This window comes from Myripristis murdjan, chromosome 24 (assembly GCF_902150065.1).
Source record: "Myripristis murdjan chromosome 24, fMyrMur1.1, whole genome shotgun sequence".
Classification (NCBI taxonomy): Eukaryota; Metazoa; Chordata; class Actinopteri; order Holocentriformes; family Holocentridae; genus Myripristis; species Myripristis murdjan.
This window is the reverse complement of record NC_044003.1, coordinates 8,737,253-8,759,429: the sequence shown is the minus strand read 5'-3', so window position 1 is coordinate 8,759,429 and position 22,177 is coordinate 8,737,253. Positions and strand designations below refer to the sequence as shown.

The 22,177-nt window shown below is 42.3% G+C and overlaps 1 protein-coding gene across 1 annotated transcript in view; it reads left to right on the top strand.

Annotated features, from left to right (window-relative positions):
* The first annotated feature begins 5,783 nt into the window (after positions 1-5,783).
* The window catches only part of ube2j1 (ubiquitin-conjugating enzyme E2, J1), a 28,805-nt gene continuing 12,411 nt past the window's right edge, over positions 5,784-22,177 (top strand). The window contains exons 1-4 of the mRNA XM_030047390.1: positions 5,784-6,111; positions 20,079-20,152; positions 21,226-21,357; positions 21,922-22,006. Coding sequence (XP_029903250.1) covers positions 6,078-6,111; positions 20,079-20,152; positions 21,226-21,357; positions 21,922-22,006 — 325 coding nt within the window. The 5' untranslated portion in view covers positions 5,784-6,077. The remainder of the gene's footprint in view (positions 6,112-20,078; positions 20,153-21,225; positions 21,358-21,921; positions 22,007-22,177) is intronic.

Genomic DNA, 22,177 nt, shown 5'->3' with positions numbered 1-22,177 from the left:
CATGTAACAGTCTGTGACACAACATCAGCATTTAAGCAGGGAGGCTGAGTTGCCTCCGCGTCGTGTGCAATGTCATACTCTGCTGTTCTCTCGGGGGACTTTCATTTGTTTCTTCTCATGCACAGAGCGCTGCCTCAGACTGCCAGGCCACCCGGGCCACCATCTGCACACCAACTGTAATTTTCTGGAAACATATGTCCTGCATTTGTCTCAGCACAGGTTGTCACAGAAACATATTTTACCCTATCAACCTCAAAATTATTTTGCAGATTTTTTTCCCCCCATAGTGCTAACATGAAAATCTGCACACTCACCGGCTGCCACCAGTCGTTTGATTAACGCTCTCCCATCCCGTCCATTTCATTAATTCATCTTGGATTCAAGCATCTAATTATTTTTCGCACAACACTGATGAAGTGTGTGAGGGCCTTATGTTGTGTTTATGCATGCACGCTTGTCTGCACATTTCACACATATTACGAAATGTTTAAAAACTACCAGCGAGACCCGGGGCTCAGCGGGCTGATGTGTACACCACGTGCTCTCACTCTCATTAGCTCAGTGTGATTGGTCCCGGTCCAGTGTTACCTTCGAAGTGTGCCATCCCCTGTTCCCCCCCACATTTCCTGTCACCCTTCTACGAAAGCAGACACATTATAATGATAAAGTTTAAACAAACGCACACACACACACACACACACATACACATACACATACATGATAACAGAATGGGTGAAAATTCCCCAGGGATTTTTGCAGTTTACTTGTTTATGTTGGGACTTGACAGCAATAATGTGATGTTAATTTGCCTTGAAATTATGGAAATGATGTGCAGCTAAGAAGACACTATAAAACACGGCATCAAAAGAGGGAAAGTTGCGCACTAAGCTCGGCAAAGATTTTCTCATGAATGTATCAAAGGCACCCATTCAAGTGTTGAGCGTGAGATGGATTTGCATTGAGTGATCACTTTAACCGTACTTAACGGGCACACTTGGCATTGACACTGAGATGAGGCACGTGGTTCTGGTGCAGGGGTGCTGCAGGTCATCAGAGCGGTGGAAGTGAATTGAAAATTGGTGGGTTGCCGGTTCGATTCCCACCACCGACGACAAGATCTGCTCCAGCAAAGACCCTGGCAGTGAAAAACGTTGTCTAATTACACCTAGAATGAACTCAGAAATGGGCAAGACAGCCTTTTGTTATTGTCTTGGAATGAGCTGCTAAACTCGAGCAGCTCATCTCAATTTTGAAATTTAATGTCATTATCTATGCTCATGTTATTAACTGGCTTCTGAATGGCAGGACTCCAGACTTTTGTCACATTTTTTATTTATTTATTTATTTTTCATTGCTGTGAATGTTTTTGTGCTCAGTGCTTTTCATTTGTTTTAATTGTTTTCGGTGTGTGTGCTGTGTGTCTGTCTTGGCAACGGCTCTCTTGGAAAACAGATTTATGCTTAATGAGTATTCTCTGCTTACATAAAGGGTAAATGTGAAAAATAAAGAAGCATAAAGACCGTGCTGAGTGTTAGTACCAATGTGCAGGTGAGCTGGATTCAAATCTCATCCACCCTGCTGAAGTGCCCCCGAGCAAGAGAATGAGTCCCTGCCGGCTTCAGGGGCACTGCTCTGTAGCCGACCTCTGACCTCAACGCAGGGAGGAGGGGGGTGGGGGCAAGAGAAAGAAGAAATCCCCCTTAGGGATTAATAAAGTATCACATCAGCAGCAGGGGATGGAATACAGTTGTATTACACTTGCTCTAGTAAGCATGATGCTTTGTGGGCTGCAGAGCAACACAGAGGGGGCAGATTTTCATACAATCTCTTAGCCACGGCTCTACGGACACATGCTGATCGGGGTCATGGGTCATTGGTGTGCATGTGCCCCTTTTTCCGCTAAAACATTCCTGGGTCTGGCTCTTGGAAGACAGTACCAGCTCTTGTGTGTTTGTGTTTGCACTGCACTCCCGTGAACAACAAATGTGATGCACATAAAGAGGAGTCTAGTTGTTCTGTATGCAACTAACAACAGCAGAACGGGAATGTGAAGTTGCTGCGGTCATGGTTATTTAGAACAGTGCTGCTGTGATGTTGCATTTAGTTTTGGAGAAGAAATGCATAGGGGTCAAAAATGAATTTGAGAACATTACATAACCAAAAGCTGAAAAGAGGGACTGTTTTTAGGTGTAGAAATGGAGATCAACTGTGACATGGTGTTGTAAACACCCAGCACACAGCAGTTGCAAACACAGACAACTGTATGTTTTTTTTTTTGTTGTTTTTTTCAATAACTTATCAAACAATCTGCTGACACATATATCATTTAATAATTTGTGTTTTTGGTCTCTGCACTGCTTGCATCATACATTTAACCAATCAGAGATGTTCAGAGCTAACTATCCACCCCAACGGCCTCCAGGAATTTGCAGAGGGCAACTGGTGCGTCGGGGCAAACTTTGACAGCTCATAAATTTCAGAGTTTACCACTAAAAAGTTTCAGCGGAACAGCTGACCAAGTTGTAAATATGTGTGGTAAACCTGGGTAAGTTGCATGCTACCTGAGTTTACGTGTTGTGACATATCACTTCAACATGTGGACACACTAAAAACGAAATCCCAGGTCAGTGGTTCTGTAAATAACCCCCATATAACTTGTCTTTTTTATTGCAATATGTGCAAATGTGCAAAACAGTGACCACCACTACCAGTAAGCAAGCAACAGTAATCTAAACATTTTACTCTTGTTTTTTCACATCTTTCCATGTAAGCTGTCATCAGTCCAGCCTCTCAGATTCCCAAATGCAATGTACCTCGATTGCAGGGACCATTTTGGGGCTTAAGAGCTCCCAGGGCAAAAAGAGGGACTGGATCCTCTGCTGGAAACAGGGCTCCAACGAGCTCCTGTGTTCTACAGATCTTATGGTGGAAAAGGGGAAATGGGATGCCCCTGCTCCTATACGATCTGCTTTTTGACATTGCAGCAGTCCTCAAGTCCACATCGCCCTTGATGCTTGTATGACTAAAGCAAGTAACTGCAAGGGGGAAAATGTATGGTCACGCATGCAGAATAACGAGATTGCGCTTGATGTGGTGCGACATGAGTCAGTCATTGACTATCCCTTTGTTTTGGTTTGCGATGTGATCTGGAGATTTGAAATTGATTGGATTTGACATCCCACAGTTGCTGGATTCGAGATGATGATGTAAGCTGTTTTGCACTCAAACGTAATCATCTGTATATGGTTAATATTCCATAATGGCACAAGCTATTACGCTGTTTCTATATACTGAAACATGGGAACACAGAAAAGTGCCAATCGGGACACACTCCAAAGAAATAATTTTCTCTCCTTTATCATCCTCCTGCAGAGATAAAATGTCTTTGCCCTTTACTGTATCTGCCTAATTCCTTGACTGAACAATTACCTCCAATAGCTATAGGCTAAAAGGCAACCATTCATCTCATATATTTGAACACTAGCCACCCTCTCGTTTATATTATTTTTGTGTTTTACAGCTTCACAGGGAAAAAAAATCTACTAAAGGAGCTATAAAAATATGATCACGCCTCTGGCTGTTTGGCAATAAGCACCCAAAACGGGGCGAGGGGAGGGAAAACAGTTAACATCCAAAACTGGGATTAAATTGTCTCTGGGAATTTTCTTGTTCTAGAAGTTGATGCGGGATATTTAATTTAAGCCCGTTCAGTTGTCTGTCAGCCCTGCCGGCTTGGCCCCCGCGGAGTTTCAGTCCAGACGGCAGGATTATTAGCAAGCAGACCCTCTTTTAAACATTTGATACATTTGCATCATCACATTACATTACATGCAATATGAAATCATAATAGATTAAAAAAAAATAAAAAAGAAAACTTTGTGAAATGTCTTTAACGTCTCACAAAACAATAAAAACCAAGCAACACAAAAGGAGCAGTGGAGATTTCCATTTACAGCGTCAAGCCTCAAATTTACATTCAACCAACATTTCATTTCTTGACTGTTTTGCATTCACATCGGGAGATTTTATTTTTCCATATTCAGAACTTAACAGTGGTAGCACTTGGTGGCAGGACGAGGAAGAGGAATGCAAGAGGACCTGAGAGTGTTGCCACGAATGATGAAGATGGGCGGTCTAAACACACAAAAGAGAGGAAAACCAAAGGAGAGAAAGTGTGTATAAGTGTGTCATATCCAGTGGGGCTGACAATGCTGGAGGAGAGTGTCAGCGGTGTTGTCTTGTTCCCTCAAAAGGCGGCAGAGAGAGAGTGAAAAGCAAACCTGGAGATGTCGCCTCGGTGATATTCTCATGAAGTACGGTGGTTGTGACTGAATGCATTTTTGAATCAGTCAAAATAACATATGCATAAGACTGCACAGAGCTGATGGGACACGCGCGGATCCTTTTATTCCACTTCACCTGACAGCACCAGTAAAAAGGGATTGAGTGCCGGGATACCAGCCTCCCTCAGAAGCAGCATCAGTTGCATCAATTAATGTTGAAAAACAGGATGCCAGATACTGTGCAAAACATTTTGATTCAAAAACAACACTAACATTGCCAGATCAGCTGGTTTCTAATAGTGGCCAGCCCCTTGCATAAAATTTAGACATGATCTGAGTATACCATGATGCTGAAAAGTGAGTTAGATAAAAGTGTCAGCCAAACGGCATCACCTCTGCAGCTTTTCCTTCTTGTTTGTTACTATGTGCAACCAACTGTATGCTTTTTTTGCAGCCAACTTTAGGTACCACCTTTGCAAATAAAATCAGACTGTATTTCTGAACCCATTTTCTGAGTATGCAGCACAAACACTAATCATGATAGCAATAATGGAAAACAAACATCAACATGCACACAGTCACTTTTTCTGCACATATAGTGCATTCATCTGGAGTTTTTGATAAGGCATTGATTTGTGTAATTACATTTTTGTAACACATTCTCTTATCCATCCATTTCTAGCTGGTTTGCAACAGTGGCTTGAGCATGTTTGCATAATCCCCATATGCACATGATTACCTCATTGCACTGGTCCAAACCACCCAACCAAGCATGATCATCGATTTTCCATCTTATCCCATAAAACTGTAGGGGGGGGATTCAAGGGGCAGCAGTGCGCCTGTCCCGTCTCAAATCCCCATCCAATAGCAGAAGAAGAAGTAGAAACCAGCCAGCCTACTTCCTGTCAGGGTTGCCAAGTCCGCGTTTTTTCCGCCAAATTGGGCTACTTTTTAAGTGTTGCCGCGGGTAACAAATTTTGTCCGCGGGTTGGGCTTGGGCAGACATGAATAAAGATTCATATTTTGAATGACCAATGTTTATACCCAAATCCTGTCAAACTGACTCCGGGCCAGATCAGCATATAAACTATCCACATATGTCACCTGCTCCACAGACAAATAATATGCCAATGCTGTGTGAGGCCACTCAGCACATGACCAATCACATCATCAGCACCACTCGTGCCCAGTGCCTGTCAGCTGAAGTAAGGTATCCCATATTATATTTTAAGTTCTGATATACTGTAAATTAAATAGGTGAAAGAACTGTTTCGGGAAATTGCATTGCATTTTGCAATTATAGCAATGCTGTTGGACTTTAAAAGCAACATATATGGGTTTTTATGGGCATATTTTGAGTTCTGGTATTGGGCTGATTTTTGGGCCCTTTTTTTTTTATACCAGGTTGGGCTTTGGGTTCTGGGCTGGTTTTGAGTTGCTGTTTGGCTGCTTTTGTCTCACAGACCTGGCAACCCTGCTTCCTGTTTACGTTTCCGCAGCTGACGTCACGCGGATGACATTTAACAGTTTCAAACAGAGCAGCAGCTAACTAACTTGTGAAACAACTCTTAACCTACTTTTGTTTTTTTTACCACGCCGGAATTGAAGTACACCACCTTTTTACCAACACACTGAATCACCGAGGAGAGTGAAGGACTTACAGTTTGGACTGTCTCGGTCCGAGCAGAGAAACGAAACCCAGCTTGCTAGGTTGCTAAGTGTAGCTAACGGCGGTTAGCTAGCCTGCGTTAGCCTCCAGAAACTCAACAGGACTTGGATCCCTAAATAGACTGCATGATGGAGAACAAGTATAACCTCAAAAGTCCAGGTAAGCTTACGAGCCTATATTATTTTTCCTCTCTTTTCTGGGTGACAGCGGGTCTTAAAACGAGTTTCCTCAAAAGACTGAGCCAGCTGAAACCCTCTAGTTCCGTGTTAACCTTCTATTCCTATTCCTATTCTATTCTATTCCTTCTGTAACGCTAAGCTGCCTAAAATATCAATCAATCAATCAATCAAATTTTATTTATACCTTCAAACAAATGCATGATATTCAAGGTGCTTTACATCTTGATTGACAAATAAGCATAAAATAAGAAGTGAAAGGACAAGGAGACCGATGCACACTCATAAAATATGGTTAATTTAAAATAAATAAAATAAATAAATAAATAAATACGAGAAGAATAAAATACTGAATAATATATATATATATATATAAAAAAACAATATGGAACGATTTAAAACAATAAAGACACAGCAATAATAAAATAACTCAAGAATAAGATACCGAATGAAAATATAAAAAACAATATGAAATGATTTAAAACAGTAAAAACACAGCAATAATAAAATAACTCAAGAAATAAGATGCTGAATAAAAATATAAAAAAACAATATGAAATGATTTAAAACAACAAAGACACAGCAATAATAAAATAACTCAAGAATAAGATACTGAATAAAATGTAAAAAAAAAAAATAATAAAAAAAATAAAATATTGCTTTATTATAATGTCTACCCCTTTCCCAGGCTAATGTTTATTAAATCACCAGTGACACCAGTTTCACACAATGTATTTGTGCTTACATTGTTGTTTATGTCTCATATTGTGCGAGTTAACTTACTCTTTACTAGTTTCTTGGTACTTTCTGTTCACTATTGGGAAATGACTAAGGCAGTCCATTCAGCTTGCTTTTGAATGGTAGCTAGTGTTATATGCATCGTCTGTGCAATCCTCCCAGGCTCTAAGAGGCATGTTAACACAGCTCATGCTGGCAAACGTGCTGTGCAAAGGACATTAAATACAGAGGTAACAGTCAAATATACATAAATCAATCAACAGTAATAAAGCACAAGGGACAGATACAGAGTTATGAACTGGGCAAAGGAGGCCAGTGAGTAAAAATGTGTTTTTAGCCTAGATTTTAAGCCAGAGATGGAAGGAGCATGTCTAGTCAGCAGCTGGTTCCACAGTCTTGGTGCAGTGACGGCAAAGGCTCTGTCACCTGTTAGTTTCAGTCGTGATCATGGGATATACAAGAGAGATTCGAGATAAGAGACCTGCTGCAGGAGCTGAATGCCGGTGAATAAGGTCTGTGATATAACATGGGGTCTGACCATTAAGATCTTTGAATGCAACCAACAAGATCTTAAACTGAAACCTTAAGTGGACACAGAGCTAATGAAGAGAGGCTATGACTAGGTGATGTGCTCACGCTTCTTGGTACCGGTCAACATCCTTGCAGCTGCACTTTGGACCATCTGCAGGTGAGATAATAAACACTGAGGAAAGACAAAGTAAAAGGAATTGCAGTAATCCAGTCATGATGTTGGCCTAATGAACGCATGAATAACTTTTTCTATATCGTGGAAGGACAGAATTGGCTTGAGTTTGGAGATGGCTCTTAACCGATAGTAACTATTTTTGTCAGCAGAACTGGTTTATTTGTCAAAACAGAATTCAGAGTCAAAGGTAACACCCAGGTTTCTTGACTTCACATATATATGGTAGGCCATTGAACATACCTTGTTGAGGTTGTTGTGTGGTTATATACAGTGTTGGACATTTGTGAGCAGTGTTTTTCTGACTTGAAGGCTCAGTGCTTAAGTCGTTGGCAGTGATGCTCTTGCACATGGAAGTTTCAGAGAGATGTCAAATAAAAGTAAAAACCAATATGAAGTTCTTAATAAGGTGTTGGGCCATTATGAACCGCCAGAACAGCTTCAGTGTGCCGTGGCTTAGATTCTACAAGTCTGGATTTCTACTGGAGAAATAGAACACCATACTTCCAAAAGATATTTCTTCACGTGGTGTTTTCATGATGGAGGAGGACAGCACTTTGAAACACATCGGCCAAAATCTGCCAGAGATGTTCAGCTAGGCTGAGATCTGGTGACTGCAAAGGCCATTGCATATGATTTACATCATTTTCATTCTCATCAAACCATCCGGTGAGCCCTGTGGGTGGAGGTGTTGTCGTCCTGGAAGCGATCACTTCCATCAGGATATAAATGTTTCATCATAGGATAGTGGAGATTACTCAGAATAACTTTGTATTGATTTACAGTGGGCCTTCCCTCTATAGAGCTATGCTGGCTAAAATATTATTTTATGATAAATTTAATTATTTATGATACCAGTTACATGCTAAATATTTGTGTTAACACTGTAGTTTATGTCTCTCACTGGTTTCTTGATAGTTTTTTACTCATTATTTGGGAATTAATGGAAGGCTACGGAGCATACCTTGTCTAGGACCTGTCATGTTTTTTTTATGTTTAGACTAAGTGCTAAAGTCACTAGCAGTGATGCTTTTGTACATGGAAGTTACAGAGGGGTGTCAAACTACAGCAAAAAGCAGCAGGCCTATAAAGTGTCTTGGTAAAGTGTTGTGCCACCACAAACCACCAGCAGGAACTTCAGAGTGCCATAGCGCTGTCTGTGGTACACCTCAGCCAAAGTCTCCCATTGGTGTTTCAGTTAGGTTGAGATCTGGTGACTGCAAAGACCATTGCATATGATTTACATCATCAAACCACTCAGCAAGCCTTGTGGATGGATGTGTTGTCGTTCTGGAAGAGACCACTTCCATCATATTTCATCATAGGATTACGGTGATCACTGAGAATAACTTTGTATTGATCTGCAGTGAGCCTTCGCCCTAAGGGGACAAGTGGAAACGGCCTCCCACAGCATAACAGAGAGTGCACCCCCTCGCTGCAGGGGTCCAGCGTTCAGGCCTGCCCCGATCTTTTGTAGGACTCCCACACATGCACTCACCCACTTGTCCAGAATATGGTGAAGGATGACTCATGACTTTTTTTTTTTTTTTTCCAAAACCCTTTATACCAGAGGCACTAATCTCTCACATACACATTTGTCTTTGTAATGAGGGCTTCATGCACTGCAACCCTATTATAACATCCCTCTCTGTGTACAGTATCTTTTGGAAAAATGTTGCTCCATCCCTCCAGTAAAGTCCCACAGACTTATAGAATCTATACCGAGGAACCAATGAAGCTGTCCTGGCCCAACACCTTACTGAGACACTTCATGTTGTTTTTCCCTTTAATTTGTCGCCAGTCTGCAGATGGGCAGTGATTCCAGCAACAAGTAATAAAAGGAGTGGCAGTGTCAAATCTCCAGATGCTTTGTAACAAGAAGCTGTTCCTGAGTGACTAGGCTAAATCAACAATGCTGAGGCAACTGGTGGCAACCGTGTATGGACACACCATTGCATCCACTCAGCCAGGGTCAGGAGTTTGATATCCCCTGGGGGGACTTATGCTAAAAATGTATGCGTTCATGGCACTCTAAGCCATTTTGGGTAAAAGCAACCAACAAATGACATGTGTTATGTTATTTGACTTCCTGGAAATTGTTTCCTAGCAGTGTAGCCCTTAAGAGCACACATAACGTTACAGGGCACAAACTATTAAAAGACAATACTGAAATCACAAGAAAGTTAGGAAACCTTCTTTCTGTAATTCCAGTTGCTGATACATTTGATCCTGCTCTTGTAGTATTTAAGAAAAAAAAATGATCAAAAGTTGGTCAATTGTTTGAGGACACAGTTTTACAATCCACTGGAGAAAATGACCAGAATTTGATTGTTGGCCAATCAGAAACCTGTCCAAAACCTTTATGCATAATACAAGTAAAGAAAAAATGTGAATACTTTCATTTTGTAGGCAATTTGTTGGCACACAAGACAGATGGATGTCCTGTTTCATCTTTTAATTTCAAGGTTTTCTTTGTATTTCCCAGTGTACAGTAGGCGTCGCAGACCATCTGGGTGAAATTATCTGTGTGAGACCATCCACCTGGCCTGGAAATTGTAAAAAAAAATGTAGAAAGCATAAATATGGCATCAAATATAGAAACAGGATTATACAGTCAAGTCCTGTAGTATATTTTAGCATTACTAATCTAGGGCCCAGTGGAGCATTTCACAATTCTGTCATCATGCTTATATGCCACTGGGCACACGTGACCTCTTTTGTTAGCAGGTGTTACCAGGCAAGAACTTTTCTGGGGGGGGGGGGTGGAAACTGGAATATAGAAGGTCAGGAAAAGAGCTTGGGGTTGGCCGCCTAGGGTGCAGCAGGCATGCAAAACACCAAAGCCACAACAAGATAAGACAGAATCCAGGCAGTAAGTTAATGCCACGTATCATGAATGGGTTGTAAGTGTGTCATGGAAACTTGATATTTGCTCTTACACGGAACAGCTCTTCTGCTTCAAGGACAAACAAGCACACACACACACACACACACACACACACACACACAGGTGCCTCCTGCTAAAGTAGATTTGTTTAGAGTTATCGGGTTGGAACGGGTGATTTCAGTTTTGTGTTTTCAGTTTTCAGACTCCAAGTTTCAGAGTTGCTGTTTATCGCAGGCCAGCCAGGGTTTTGATTTCCTGAATGCTAAGTTGCACTGAACCAGCTCATGTCTTGTCACATTCTATTAACTGTGTAATAGCAAGGCTAATCACAACAGTGTTGTGTACCGATAATAAAAGGATACTTTGACATTTTGTTTTTTGTCAAATATATTTATTAACATGGACCTTCATCACAAGCATGTCTCAAAACAGTCCTCAAAGGATGAGAATACCTAAATTTGACATCAAATTTTCTGTTGGTGTACACACTAAGAACTGCACATGGCTAAAAACATCACATGCCATGCATTGCTGAACGCCTGGCATCTTCTTCACCAGTCACGACACATTTTGGTCAGAGGGTTTTTCCGCTGGCACCTTCAATTACCCAAGACCCTTGTTAGCATTCCTTGTTCAAAGCTTGGGTGATCCGGTAGTTAGCTCGAAGCAGGCAGCAGTCAACTAGGTTCTCTGAGAAAAGAGAAGAATGTTAACAAGCTGATTTTAAGGTTGCAGACGAGTGAATGTGGAAAAATTTGCCCTGTATGGCATGTCTTTGATGACTAAAACTAGGACTAACTTAAAAAAAATGACAAGGTTATTTACATTTTAATACTGAATGTAATTTAAACAAGCCGTGGAAAAATAAAGTTGTGAAATATAGCATACTTGAAACATTCTGTAGGCAATTCTATTCTATTCTATAGTATGTCAGTTTCAGTGAGCTAGCCCCTCCTGTAATGTTAACCTTGAGTTTGCCAGCTGTTTCAGTGTTAGCTTCTTGTTTTTCACATTGGCGGTATTGTCATTATCAGACCATGTGTTTAGTTGGGCTTGCATGTCTGTCTGCAGCCGATCTTATAAACTACTGGCCCTATTCACCTTAGAGTTTTGTGCACAGTAATGACAGAAAGATGAAGAACATCTTGTGGTTGCTGTGATTCAAAAACTTGAAAAAATGTTTCTTCTTTCTCTCTCCTCCCTCTCTCTCTCTTCATTCACTGTCCAGCTTGCTTGACCACTGCTGCTCTGTCTCTCTATCTCACCCTCCCCTCGCATACTACCGGGTCGCCATATGCCAGCCCCTCTCTTTATTCAACACCTCCGATGTTGTCTCCCTCTCTCTCTACTACAACTATTCTCTACTACTACTGTCAACCTCATGTTTTTATGTTATTCTACTATGTCCGAGTTTGCTTCAATGGAAAAAATCCAGACAGAGAGAGAGAAAGAGAAAGAGAGAGAGAGAGAGTGTTCAGTAGAAATTTTTAATTTTGCTATTTCATTTCATTCTGTTTTTGAAACGGCATAGGTTTCCAACCACTGGTATAATGTCTTTAATAAAGTGAAATACATACATAGAGAAAAAGAAAAAAGTATATTTTCAATACTGCACTGTATTAGCCTATATTTAAACCATACAGTAATTTATTTTGCTATTTGAAAAGCATTTGACAATACAATTAGCTGCCAAGTCTCTCCCAAGTCTTTTTCAGTACATAGGGTAGGCTGTAGTCTGGAAAAGTGAAGATATGTCTGGCAAGATGTGCACTCTTGTAGGTTGGTGTTATTTTGGTGAAGGCTGTTCTTTTGCTTCAACTGAGGACAGGCTATGCTTCTCAGGGATATCAAAGATTTACCCTACTTTAGCAGTCTGCTATTTCCTCTTTATTCAGGAGCCAATTGAAAGAGTGGGATTAGCCCTCTTTTGTGCCCCTGGCTTTACCTTGCAGCCGAGCAAGCTGAAAGGAGCGGCAGCAGAGGAAGAGTAAAAAGTACGCAGACTTTAAAGGAGATAGCGGTGAGCTCCAAGGATCTCTTCTCCCTCCACCATGCTCTGTGCATTTTGTATCTTTGGAGTTAGGTCGTTATTATGTAATGGTGTCTCCCTTCTCCCCTCTGGACCAACTGTGAATCATCCTCGCCAGCAAACACTCAAAATGTGTGTTACGTAAAATGATTTTGTGTACAGGGATTATCACCCTATTGCCTCGGGCCAGTGACCGGACCTCTGCAAACCACTGGAGGCCAGAGGCACTTGCGTGGGGAAGGGCTTTTCCTTGTCACTGCTGCTTACTGTTATTGGAAGGAAGAACCAAAAATGGGCATGGGATGTAAAACTCAATGGGGGAAATGCGGAGCAGTGGAGAGCTCATCACAGCGCATCCAGGCATCTGTGATGACAGCGGTGTGAAGCAGGCGCTGCGATGAGATCTGGAATACAAACCAATCCCCTAGCCCCAACACCACTGGCAGTCAAGTCTACCTCTGCTGTGTTTGGAGGCAGGATTGTCAGGCTCTATAGAGTCTCACATGCACTCCAGTCCCACTGTACTCTCAACAAGTTGACTGAGGCATTACAAACTTCACTGTACACACTAGAGCTAAGTAGCGGCGTGGCTCAGGATGTAGAGTGGCCGTCTGGCAATCGGAAAGTTCCCGGTTTGATCCCCAGCTCATCCAGAGAGCGCCTCGAACTGTCCTTGAGCGAGCCTTTGAACCCCTAACCTCTGCTCTTGATGGGCAGGTTGGCACCTTTCATGGCAGCCTCTGCCATCAGTGTGTTTATGTGAATAAATAGGTGAATGTGAGGCAAACAATGTAAAGCACTTTGACTCGTTTGTAGATTAGAAAAGTGCTATAGAAATGCAGTCCATTTACCATTTGTAATTTTACAAGCCCCAGTCCATCTAAGAATTATCTCTGCAAAGCTGGATGATGCAAAAACTACCCAGCACTGACAACAAAGGATGCATCAGCTCCATAACCTTTTTCCCTGTTTTCTATGATTGTACTGTGCATGGCTACTGATTGCTTGCTACCCAACCCCAAACAGGCTTCCATTGGCAATTGCCATGGCCAGAGGAGCTCAGAGGCCCAGCCTGAGTCTGAGCTGCCATTGGCCCTGCCATCAAAGCAGGAGCCGCCAGCCACCATCCCAGAAGATCTGGGTGGATGAGGCATTGAGCTGACACTCCCAAGTGGCTTTTCTCTCATGCTGCTGCGCCTGTCCAACCCTGATAGTGTGTATCTGTTGCACCTCTATCGCACCCTCAAGTCCACACCACACGGTGCTGATTGATTCCCCCAGTCATGACTAACTGGTGTGCAGGACATTTGAGCCCGAAAAGCTCTTAACTATTAGGCAGCTCTCTCACTCTGGCTCTCCATTCCTCTTTATCTTCCCTTTTATCTGTCTCTCTCTTCCCTTTTCATCTCTCTCTAACTGTTGGCTGTAAAAATTTTCCAGAGGGGTGGGATGTTTAAAACTCTCGAAGATTATTTAACACATTTACATGCAAAAATAAGGCTATTGGAAGCAGCTGGCAAAGAGAAAATGCAGCCTATTTTTCATTCAGGCGATCAGCAGGAAGACTGGGATGGATCATCTAAGAAGGCCTTGCGATTCCCCCATATAAACAGCAGATTAGATATGCATTATATATACTATAATCATATGTATATGCATATAGATACTGTAGATAGCTGTGGGAACTGGGGAGGGGGCGGCACACTGTTTTTTTCCCCCTCATAATCAGACTCTGGCGTTTGTCTTTTCTGTGCACTCAGCCCTCCTCCACACACTCCTAATGTTTAGGTAAATGCCTCATTTGCTGCTGCTATGGGGATAAAGCAGAGCACTGTCGTCTCATGCCAAGGCCTGCTGGGTAGTCGTCACCCAGTTCGGAGAAGGCTGAAAACTCACCAAGGCTGTCAGGATAACTTATGCCACTTGCCAGCCTCACCGTCACCTCAAGCATCAGACGCATCCCATACATCAAAGCTGAAGTTGTACATACACAGGCACTGTAGAAAGGCCTACCTCTTAATTATGTATGCCCTAGGGTTCCTATGCAGCTTTGCCAAGTCCAGAAATTAGGGAGAATTACTTTGGTAAGCTGACAAGTTTCATAAGTTTGAAAAAAAAAGTTATTCCTTTGTCTCAGTGGACATGTGACTACACATTTTTTGTGCTTGCACACCCAAATGTCCTTCAGTTAATTGAGATATTTTGTGTTTTGAAGATTAGTGTTCATCCTTTGTGTGATGTGGCCTAGTTACAAGCCATAATACCCACCTACCATCACCACAGAACATTAAATGCAGACTGAAATCTTCAAATACAGGTCTTGAAAAAATAATGGTATTGTTAGATGGAAAATGTGTAGGAACCTGACAATAAAAAGAAATACACCTACAAAGACACCAACTAATGCAGTCACACGCGCACAGGGATTAGACCACATAGCTCTCTGGCTCTCCCTCACACACTCGGCAATGCAGTGCATGTCCTCCAACCATCTCTCCTCCCTGGTGTAGCTTCTGTTGCGTTGGCAGCACAGACAAACTTTTTCCAGGGTAGAAATACAGGCTAGCATTTTAATTAATGTTTTCAGAGTTTCCCTCCGTCCTCCCCAATGGTAGAATGACATTCGTACTGTAGTAGCAACTGCAGTGTAGCTCCCCAACTTCTGTTGTGGGCTAGAAACCTCTTTTCAAGAATAACCTCACGTCACCTCCCCACTGAATCCTCTCTCCTCTCCTCCACTCACTCTAATTGCTCTCAAAAATGTTTTTCATATCTCCTCAGCTCTTTTTTCTCTGGCACTTTCCCCATGCATGACGATTCTCGGGTAATGGAAATGTTGTAAGGACACTGCAGCCCCGATCATTGCACTCAATACTATTTCCTTGAAATTTAGTGATGTAGGACCTCATATCATATAATCTTCTTTTTTTGTAATTAATAAAATAATTTCTTCTGTCAAATGTAAAAAATAATGACATATACCCATCAGATCCCAAAGTTCTGTGCAGAAATTACCCACTTAGCCAGCAGCCCAAAGACACCTAAGTCTTTATTTTTCTGTTTATATGAACCAGTAATTGTTTGGTATTATTACTTGATAAAAACAATTAATCAGTTATAAAAATTATGATTGATAATTTTCTGTCAATAGACTACTTGATTAGTCACCTAGGCCTAATTGTTTCAGCATTACTGTGCATTATGTGGTTTGGCAATGTTTGGAAAGTGCTAACTTGGAAATCACCCCGGCTAGATAATTCATTGTAATAAACATTAAGCCTTGATTTTGATCATTATTTTATCATGCCCACATTGATTATTGTCATATCAGTATGAGCGTTCAGACAGCTCTCACTGGACCAGAGGATATTTCAGGTTCTCTGTTTGGATGAGTGAAGCTAGAGGGCATTTCTGTCACAATATAAATGTAGACTCAACTTTTCAGCAGTCGCTGACATCCTTTGTGATGACATTACACTCTCCCAACTGTCAATCACCTGACACCCACTGGGAAATTATTCATTTAAACGTGCTGCCTTATGAACTTTATTGTGACACCCGTGCTTCATTAGCTGGAAGAGCTGTTAATTTCAAGCTAAGTTTGACACTGTAAATGTTAAAAAGATCAAATTAGATGTGTAATGCATTGCAAAGTGATTGGGGGAAATGTCAGGCAGAAATAGTAGTAAATGGGCTTCAACTGTAAATGAGACAGAGCTCTCCTTGAAAGCTTTGTCTGCGGCTGCACCAGTTGTACGATGCCCTTGGATAAAAGTGTCATCCAAAGAGAGCCTGAAATGAGCACAGTTGGACCTCAGTTATTTCACCCATGATAATACGCAATGACCAGTCAACTGCACGGCTGTTTCCCTGTTTTGGTTTTGTTTTTGTTTTTTCTTTCCCACCATGAGCTGCACACTACCCTCCAGTAGCCTAAAATACAGTAGACTACTACTCTAATCCTGTTGTTGTTTTTCTTCCACTGCAAGTCATTTCATATTGTCACAAAGTGCATGCAAACAGCTGCTGTTTTACTGGAAGGTATGTAGGGTCCAGTGCAGCTTTAAAGGCTCTTTTCCAGTAAATTAGTCTATTATTCATTTGTCCGTTTGTTCCTGCATCATGTGTGTGTGCGTGTGTGTGTGTGCGCACTGTAAGGTTATATATATTTGTTATTTGTATGCATTATAACATATTCATAATATATTTAATTAAATATATAGGCTATATATTTAGTGAAAAGGTTTAGTGCATTTTTATGCATGTTTCAATTAGTTGAAATTTCAGTTATCTGAAATGCCTTCATTCCTGAGGAGTTTGGATAATTGAGTTTTTACTGTCTTTTGAAATGTGAAAGGTCCATATGGGCAACACTAAACGACATGATAGGTCATTTACATTTTAGACATTTGGCTGATTATACTGAGTGACCAGAGAGGTGGTACAGCATTTTGATCAAGTAAACTTTGACAGCACACATGGCTGTTGATAGAGTCATTAGTTCTTCTGGTCACAAATGTGACCCTCTGCTGCTGGGACAGTCTCTCTAACAACTAAGAAGGGCAGAGTTTAAAATGTATTCAGACTTCAATCAGACTTTATTTATGTAGCACCTTTCATACAAATACATGTAACACAAAGTGCTCCACATAGTAGCTAGTAGCTGAGGAAAACACTATGATCATTTTGTATTGAGGAAACACCAGAGGCAGGATTAAGACCAATAAGAAATAGCTGAAACTCAAAATAGCAAAAATAAAAGTACTAATGTAACATAACGTGGTTTCTCTTGACTGATGGAGCTCAAGCTGTGGAGGTCTGCAGTCCCATATTTAGTTGTTAACAGATCACTGCACCGTTAAGCCTCCTGCCTGTTATTTAATTGTTGGCTCACGCTAGTGGCACCACATGGGCAGACAGCTTTGTTGCATTTTTGGGTTTCTGTTGAAGCTTAACGTTGTCAGGAAATCTAACAGATTTCCAAAAATGTGCAAATTGTCACCGTTGTTGTCACTGACAATGTTAGTAATGAAGACAAATGTTGTTTACAAGGGCCTCATCATTTCCCTCATCATTCTTTATGGATTTCTGCTTCCTTGCATAGACTGCAGTGAAGCGTGACAGTAAATATGGGGAAAAGAAGGGATGACACAAGAGGGTGATATGCCTGAATTGAATGAAAACATTAAATGCATATGGCACATGCCAAAGCCTGCTGATCTTCAAGGATGCCCCAACTAGGCCTATAATTCTGATGGAAATGTAGCTTAGGCTTTCTCCTCTGACAAGAGCATATGGTATGCCCAGTTGTGAGGTAGCTATTCAGTGAAATAGACGGCTTTTTTGGCTCGCAAATTCGGCTGAGTTTTGCATACATAAGATTGAAGGCAGATTGGCCCCATTCCTATTACAAGATGCTGGAAAACATTGCCGAGTTCGGTTACCCTGGGATACATTCCCCTGAAAGGCGTCTGAAATTCAAAATTGCCAAACCGTGAGGTGTCTGTTGATTGTTTTCAGGCCAAGACGCTGTCAGAAGCCTAAAATGGTGAAATCATTTGAATTTCTCCTTGTATGGGCTCAGTTTCTCATTTGCAAATTCAAGCCTCTTTGATAGTGCTTCTGTGACCCTCTGCACCCTTATATTTGTGTAAGCAGGGCGAGGAGGGAGGTGGAACACACACTCTCTGCTATTCTTCCTTGTGTATCCAGTGTGGGATTTCTGCAGTGGTTCACATCTCCGGTCTGGCCTCGGGGTGAATCAGACACAACACGTGCCCTGAAAGACGCGTGGTGTCAGGCCATCTCTCTCTCTCTCTCTCTCTCTCTCTCTCTGCTCCACCGCCTCACTCCCCCAGCAAACCCCGCAGATACTCAGAGCTCGCCTCGCCTTCCCATCCCTGTTATTTGCCTCCCTCCTGCCCCGATTCCCTCTCATTCCTGCCCCTCCTCCTCTTCTCCTGTGTTCATTTCACAGCCTCCATTTCTATCTCAACACCCTAGCAGTCCTCACTCGATTGGATTCCAAACCAATTTTGCCTCCGTGAATACCTCTTAGTTCCGCTTTCCTTTTTACAATTACTTTCCAATTTTCAGCTCCATCCTGTTTCCTCTTCCAGTGGACTGCTAGCCGATAGCTGTAGTAGAAGCCCATAAGAGCCGGGCTACAGCTGGCTAATTGACCTTGCTGTCCGACAGCTCAACTACTCCTTTGACCTTGCGCTGAGCAGTTTGTTAACGCGGGACCGAGGCCGTGACAGCAGCACCTGTTGTTGTGGCTTCTGACCTTGTGTTTAAGGGTGATGGGTTGGACTTGATAGGATTCAACCCGGGGCAAAGCTCTAGACTGGCTCTAATGTGGCCACACGGTGAAGCCTAGCCTCCCGCACACCAGAGTATCTGGCAGGGAACGCCGGAAGGCTGCAGCCTGGTAGTCAGCATTACGTCAAGGAGCGTCCTCGTGTCCTTTCCTGCCAGGGCAGTGAGTAAACATTCCCGCCCCCGCTCCCCGGCCCAGCCCCAGTCATCATCATCATCAGCACCACCACCATCATCATCAGCCATACTTGTGTAACAACCCATGCCAGAGTGTGATGAGGTTGTTTGTGTTCAGATTAACACAGCAGGCCAGAGTGTGCTGCGGCTCGGGCCGTGTCACAAGGGTTAATGCCGGCAGATGTTTTTCTGGCGCCTGATTCTCGGAGCACGTTGAGTCTGCAATGCCGCCATGGGTAGTAATTGACCCTTTAAACACAACTGAAAACTTGTTTACTCCCATCCCGCCTTGAGCCCAAGCTACAAGTTCAGCTGTGCTCGTTTGGTGCAGCAGCGCCTCGCCTCCTGCTCCCCGGCACGGCTCCTGCTATCAGGAAAAATCGCCTTCTAATCATCTGCCATCCCATGGCAATTAATACATTTTTAATTTGGCCAGATTTTAGCAGTGAGTGCAGCACTGGCATGTGTCCATACATCTGCAAAGTGTTTGAAACCCTAATTAGGCCTTTTTATTTCATTGGGTATATATTAATGAGAGTCAACTTTGGGGTCCAGAACGTTAATAAGTTTGAAAACCCCTGAGCTATATCCGTATAGGTTTTGCCAGTCTGGCTGAGTTTTCTTGTAGCTAAAGCAGCTCGATGATGTGGTGTGTTACCCAGATTATGGGTTGCACGATTGACGAAGCATTCATGTTGCAGCCTTTACTGTTGGCGACTTCAATCAGTGTGGCAGTCAGTGTAAATTTAGCAGAGACTCTGTGCGCTGTAAGTGTTTGGAGCCCCGTCCCTGTGTGTGCTCTTGTCTGTCTGTCTGTCTGACCGCGTTAGCTTCCCCAGCACATTTCCTGTCCTCTGTGTCTCGAACCAGAAATCTTGGCCACTGAACTGCTGCAGATGGAAATGCATCAAGACATTTGAGTGGAGCCTGGGAACTGGAGGGTGGGGGTCTTGCACACCATCCCTGGTGGGAGTGTCGAGGGAGGAGGCCTTCAAACACCGACGATGTCAGCTGTAATGACTATAGAAAGGCTGTCAAGTGTTTCACCTTGCAGGCACTAACCTCCATCTGTGTTTGTGTTTCTTTATGAATTGATAGCGGTAAAGAGGCTGATGAAAGAGGCAGCTGAGCTGAGAGATCCCACAGAGCACTACCATGCCCAGCCGCTGGAAGTAAGTTCACCACTGAACACCACAACACAGCACCAGCGCGGCACCTGTAGCTCTGCTTTGTTCCTCCAGCAGTTAAAGGTCACCCCGACATGAACATTTCTGTGACTGCTAGATCGTGGGTTTTCAAATTTTCAAAGTCCTTGAGGCTTCTCCAGGGAACCCTCAGCAAAATGAGGAACAGATTAATTTCACTTTAATTTAAATTACAGATAACAAGATAGCGGCACAGAGATACAGAGACAGTACAGATTACTTTTTTTTTTTCTTTCTAATTTTCAGATAGGGTTTTTTTCTGAGGTTTGGGGTCATTTTCTTGCCATATTTGTCTTGTCTTTTTTTTTTTTTTTTTTTTTTTTTTTTTTGATAATTTACTTTTTGACATTTTCCTGTAATTTGTCCTGAATTATTTTTCTAATTTTCTGATAATTTTTTGGGATCATTTATACTACTGTTTTTTGCTAAAGTTGCTAATTTGCTCGGAGCCCCTTTTTTGCCATGTTTTTTGAAAACTTTGTTCAGGTTTCAAAGGAGATAAGACATTCACAAGACATTTCCACCACACACAAAAATATTCACAAGTAGGCCTGTAACAACTGGACAGTTTGATTGTTAAAACAAACCAAAATATCACCAAAAGTGTTTACCTTTTGACGGACCTGCTATACTTATTTGACTAAGAAATGATGATTTGTCCCCAAAAAAAACATACATTTCATTAAAATATTTCTTGAAAATCATTAAATGTAACTCTCTGATAGACACCCTGTCACTGATTGCATCCCTTGTATTTTGTTTGTATTGAATAGTAGTAGAAATGTATATAGCACTTTGGCAATTAGAGCAGTTTACAGGACTTTTACCTGTGGAACTAAAGCTGACACCACCACAGAGACATGCACAGCCAAAACAGAGATAAACTTAGAGCTAAACCAAAATTACCTCTCCTGTTTCCCAGAGCGACCACGGGACACATCAGTGTCTGTCACCACGAGTTACAGGGTTACAGGGTTCAGCGTCTCGTGACAAACATGTTGGTAGTATGCGCTCAGTGTGACATTTCCCTCACCCCGCAGGATAACCTCTTTGAGTGGCACTTCTCCGTTCGCGGGCCCCCAGACTCTGATTTCGACGGCGGTGTTTACCACGGCAGGATCGTGCTTCCCCCGGAGTACCCCATGAAACCCCCGAGCATCATCCTCCTCACAGTAAGGCGCTCCCATCGCTGACGAAGGCCCACGTCTCAATCACATCCGATTATTTTCCCGCTGAAGCGATGCATGAAGGCGTCAAGTCGCATGATCAAAGAGTGGAAAATGGACAGCATGTCATTTAACCCTCAGCCATCTCCGGTTGCATCACGCATAGTGACAATTGTCAGAACAAAGCCAGGGCTGTCACCGCACTGTCACGCAGAATTGCAGTGGTTTTAAGAGAATATGAGATTGTCTTATTATATTCAGGCAGCCAGATGAGACCTGCACTTACAAGAGCCTGATAAAAGCCAATCTATTTTGAATTGTTGTGACAGATGCTTTTTTTATTATTAAATGTCCAGCTACTTTTGGGGATTTTTTGCTCTGTTCTTTGTAGGCTGGGAAGTTTGCATTTGAAAGCGTTTTCTTTCTTCACCTTGTTTCTTTGCTTCACTAGCAGCTACCATATCGTCTTATCTCCCTCTCTGTTGTTTTCCCTTTTTGCTTGTCAGTACATTTTAACTTTTAAGTTAGCTTTTGTCACTTTACCTCAACCCATTCTGCTTTTTTTTCTAGCCTAACGGAAGATTCGAAGTTGGGAAAAAGATTTGTCTGAGCATCTCTGGCCACCATCCGGAGACCTGGCAGCCTTCATGGAGCAGTACGTATCCTCAAAGACATGTTGCCAGCTTCCTGCATGTACCTCATTCCCCAACTTCCCCCGGCTAGTTCTTCTGTCAGCTAAACTCCAGGGATTCTGTATAGTCAGGACAGTCTGGAAAAGTATGAAAAATGATCTTGGTAATGATCATTTCTACGTATGGGGAAATTA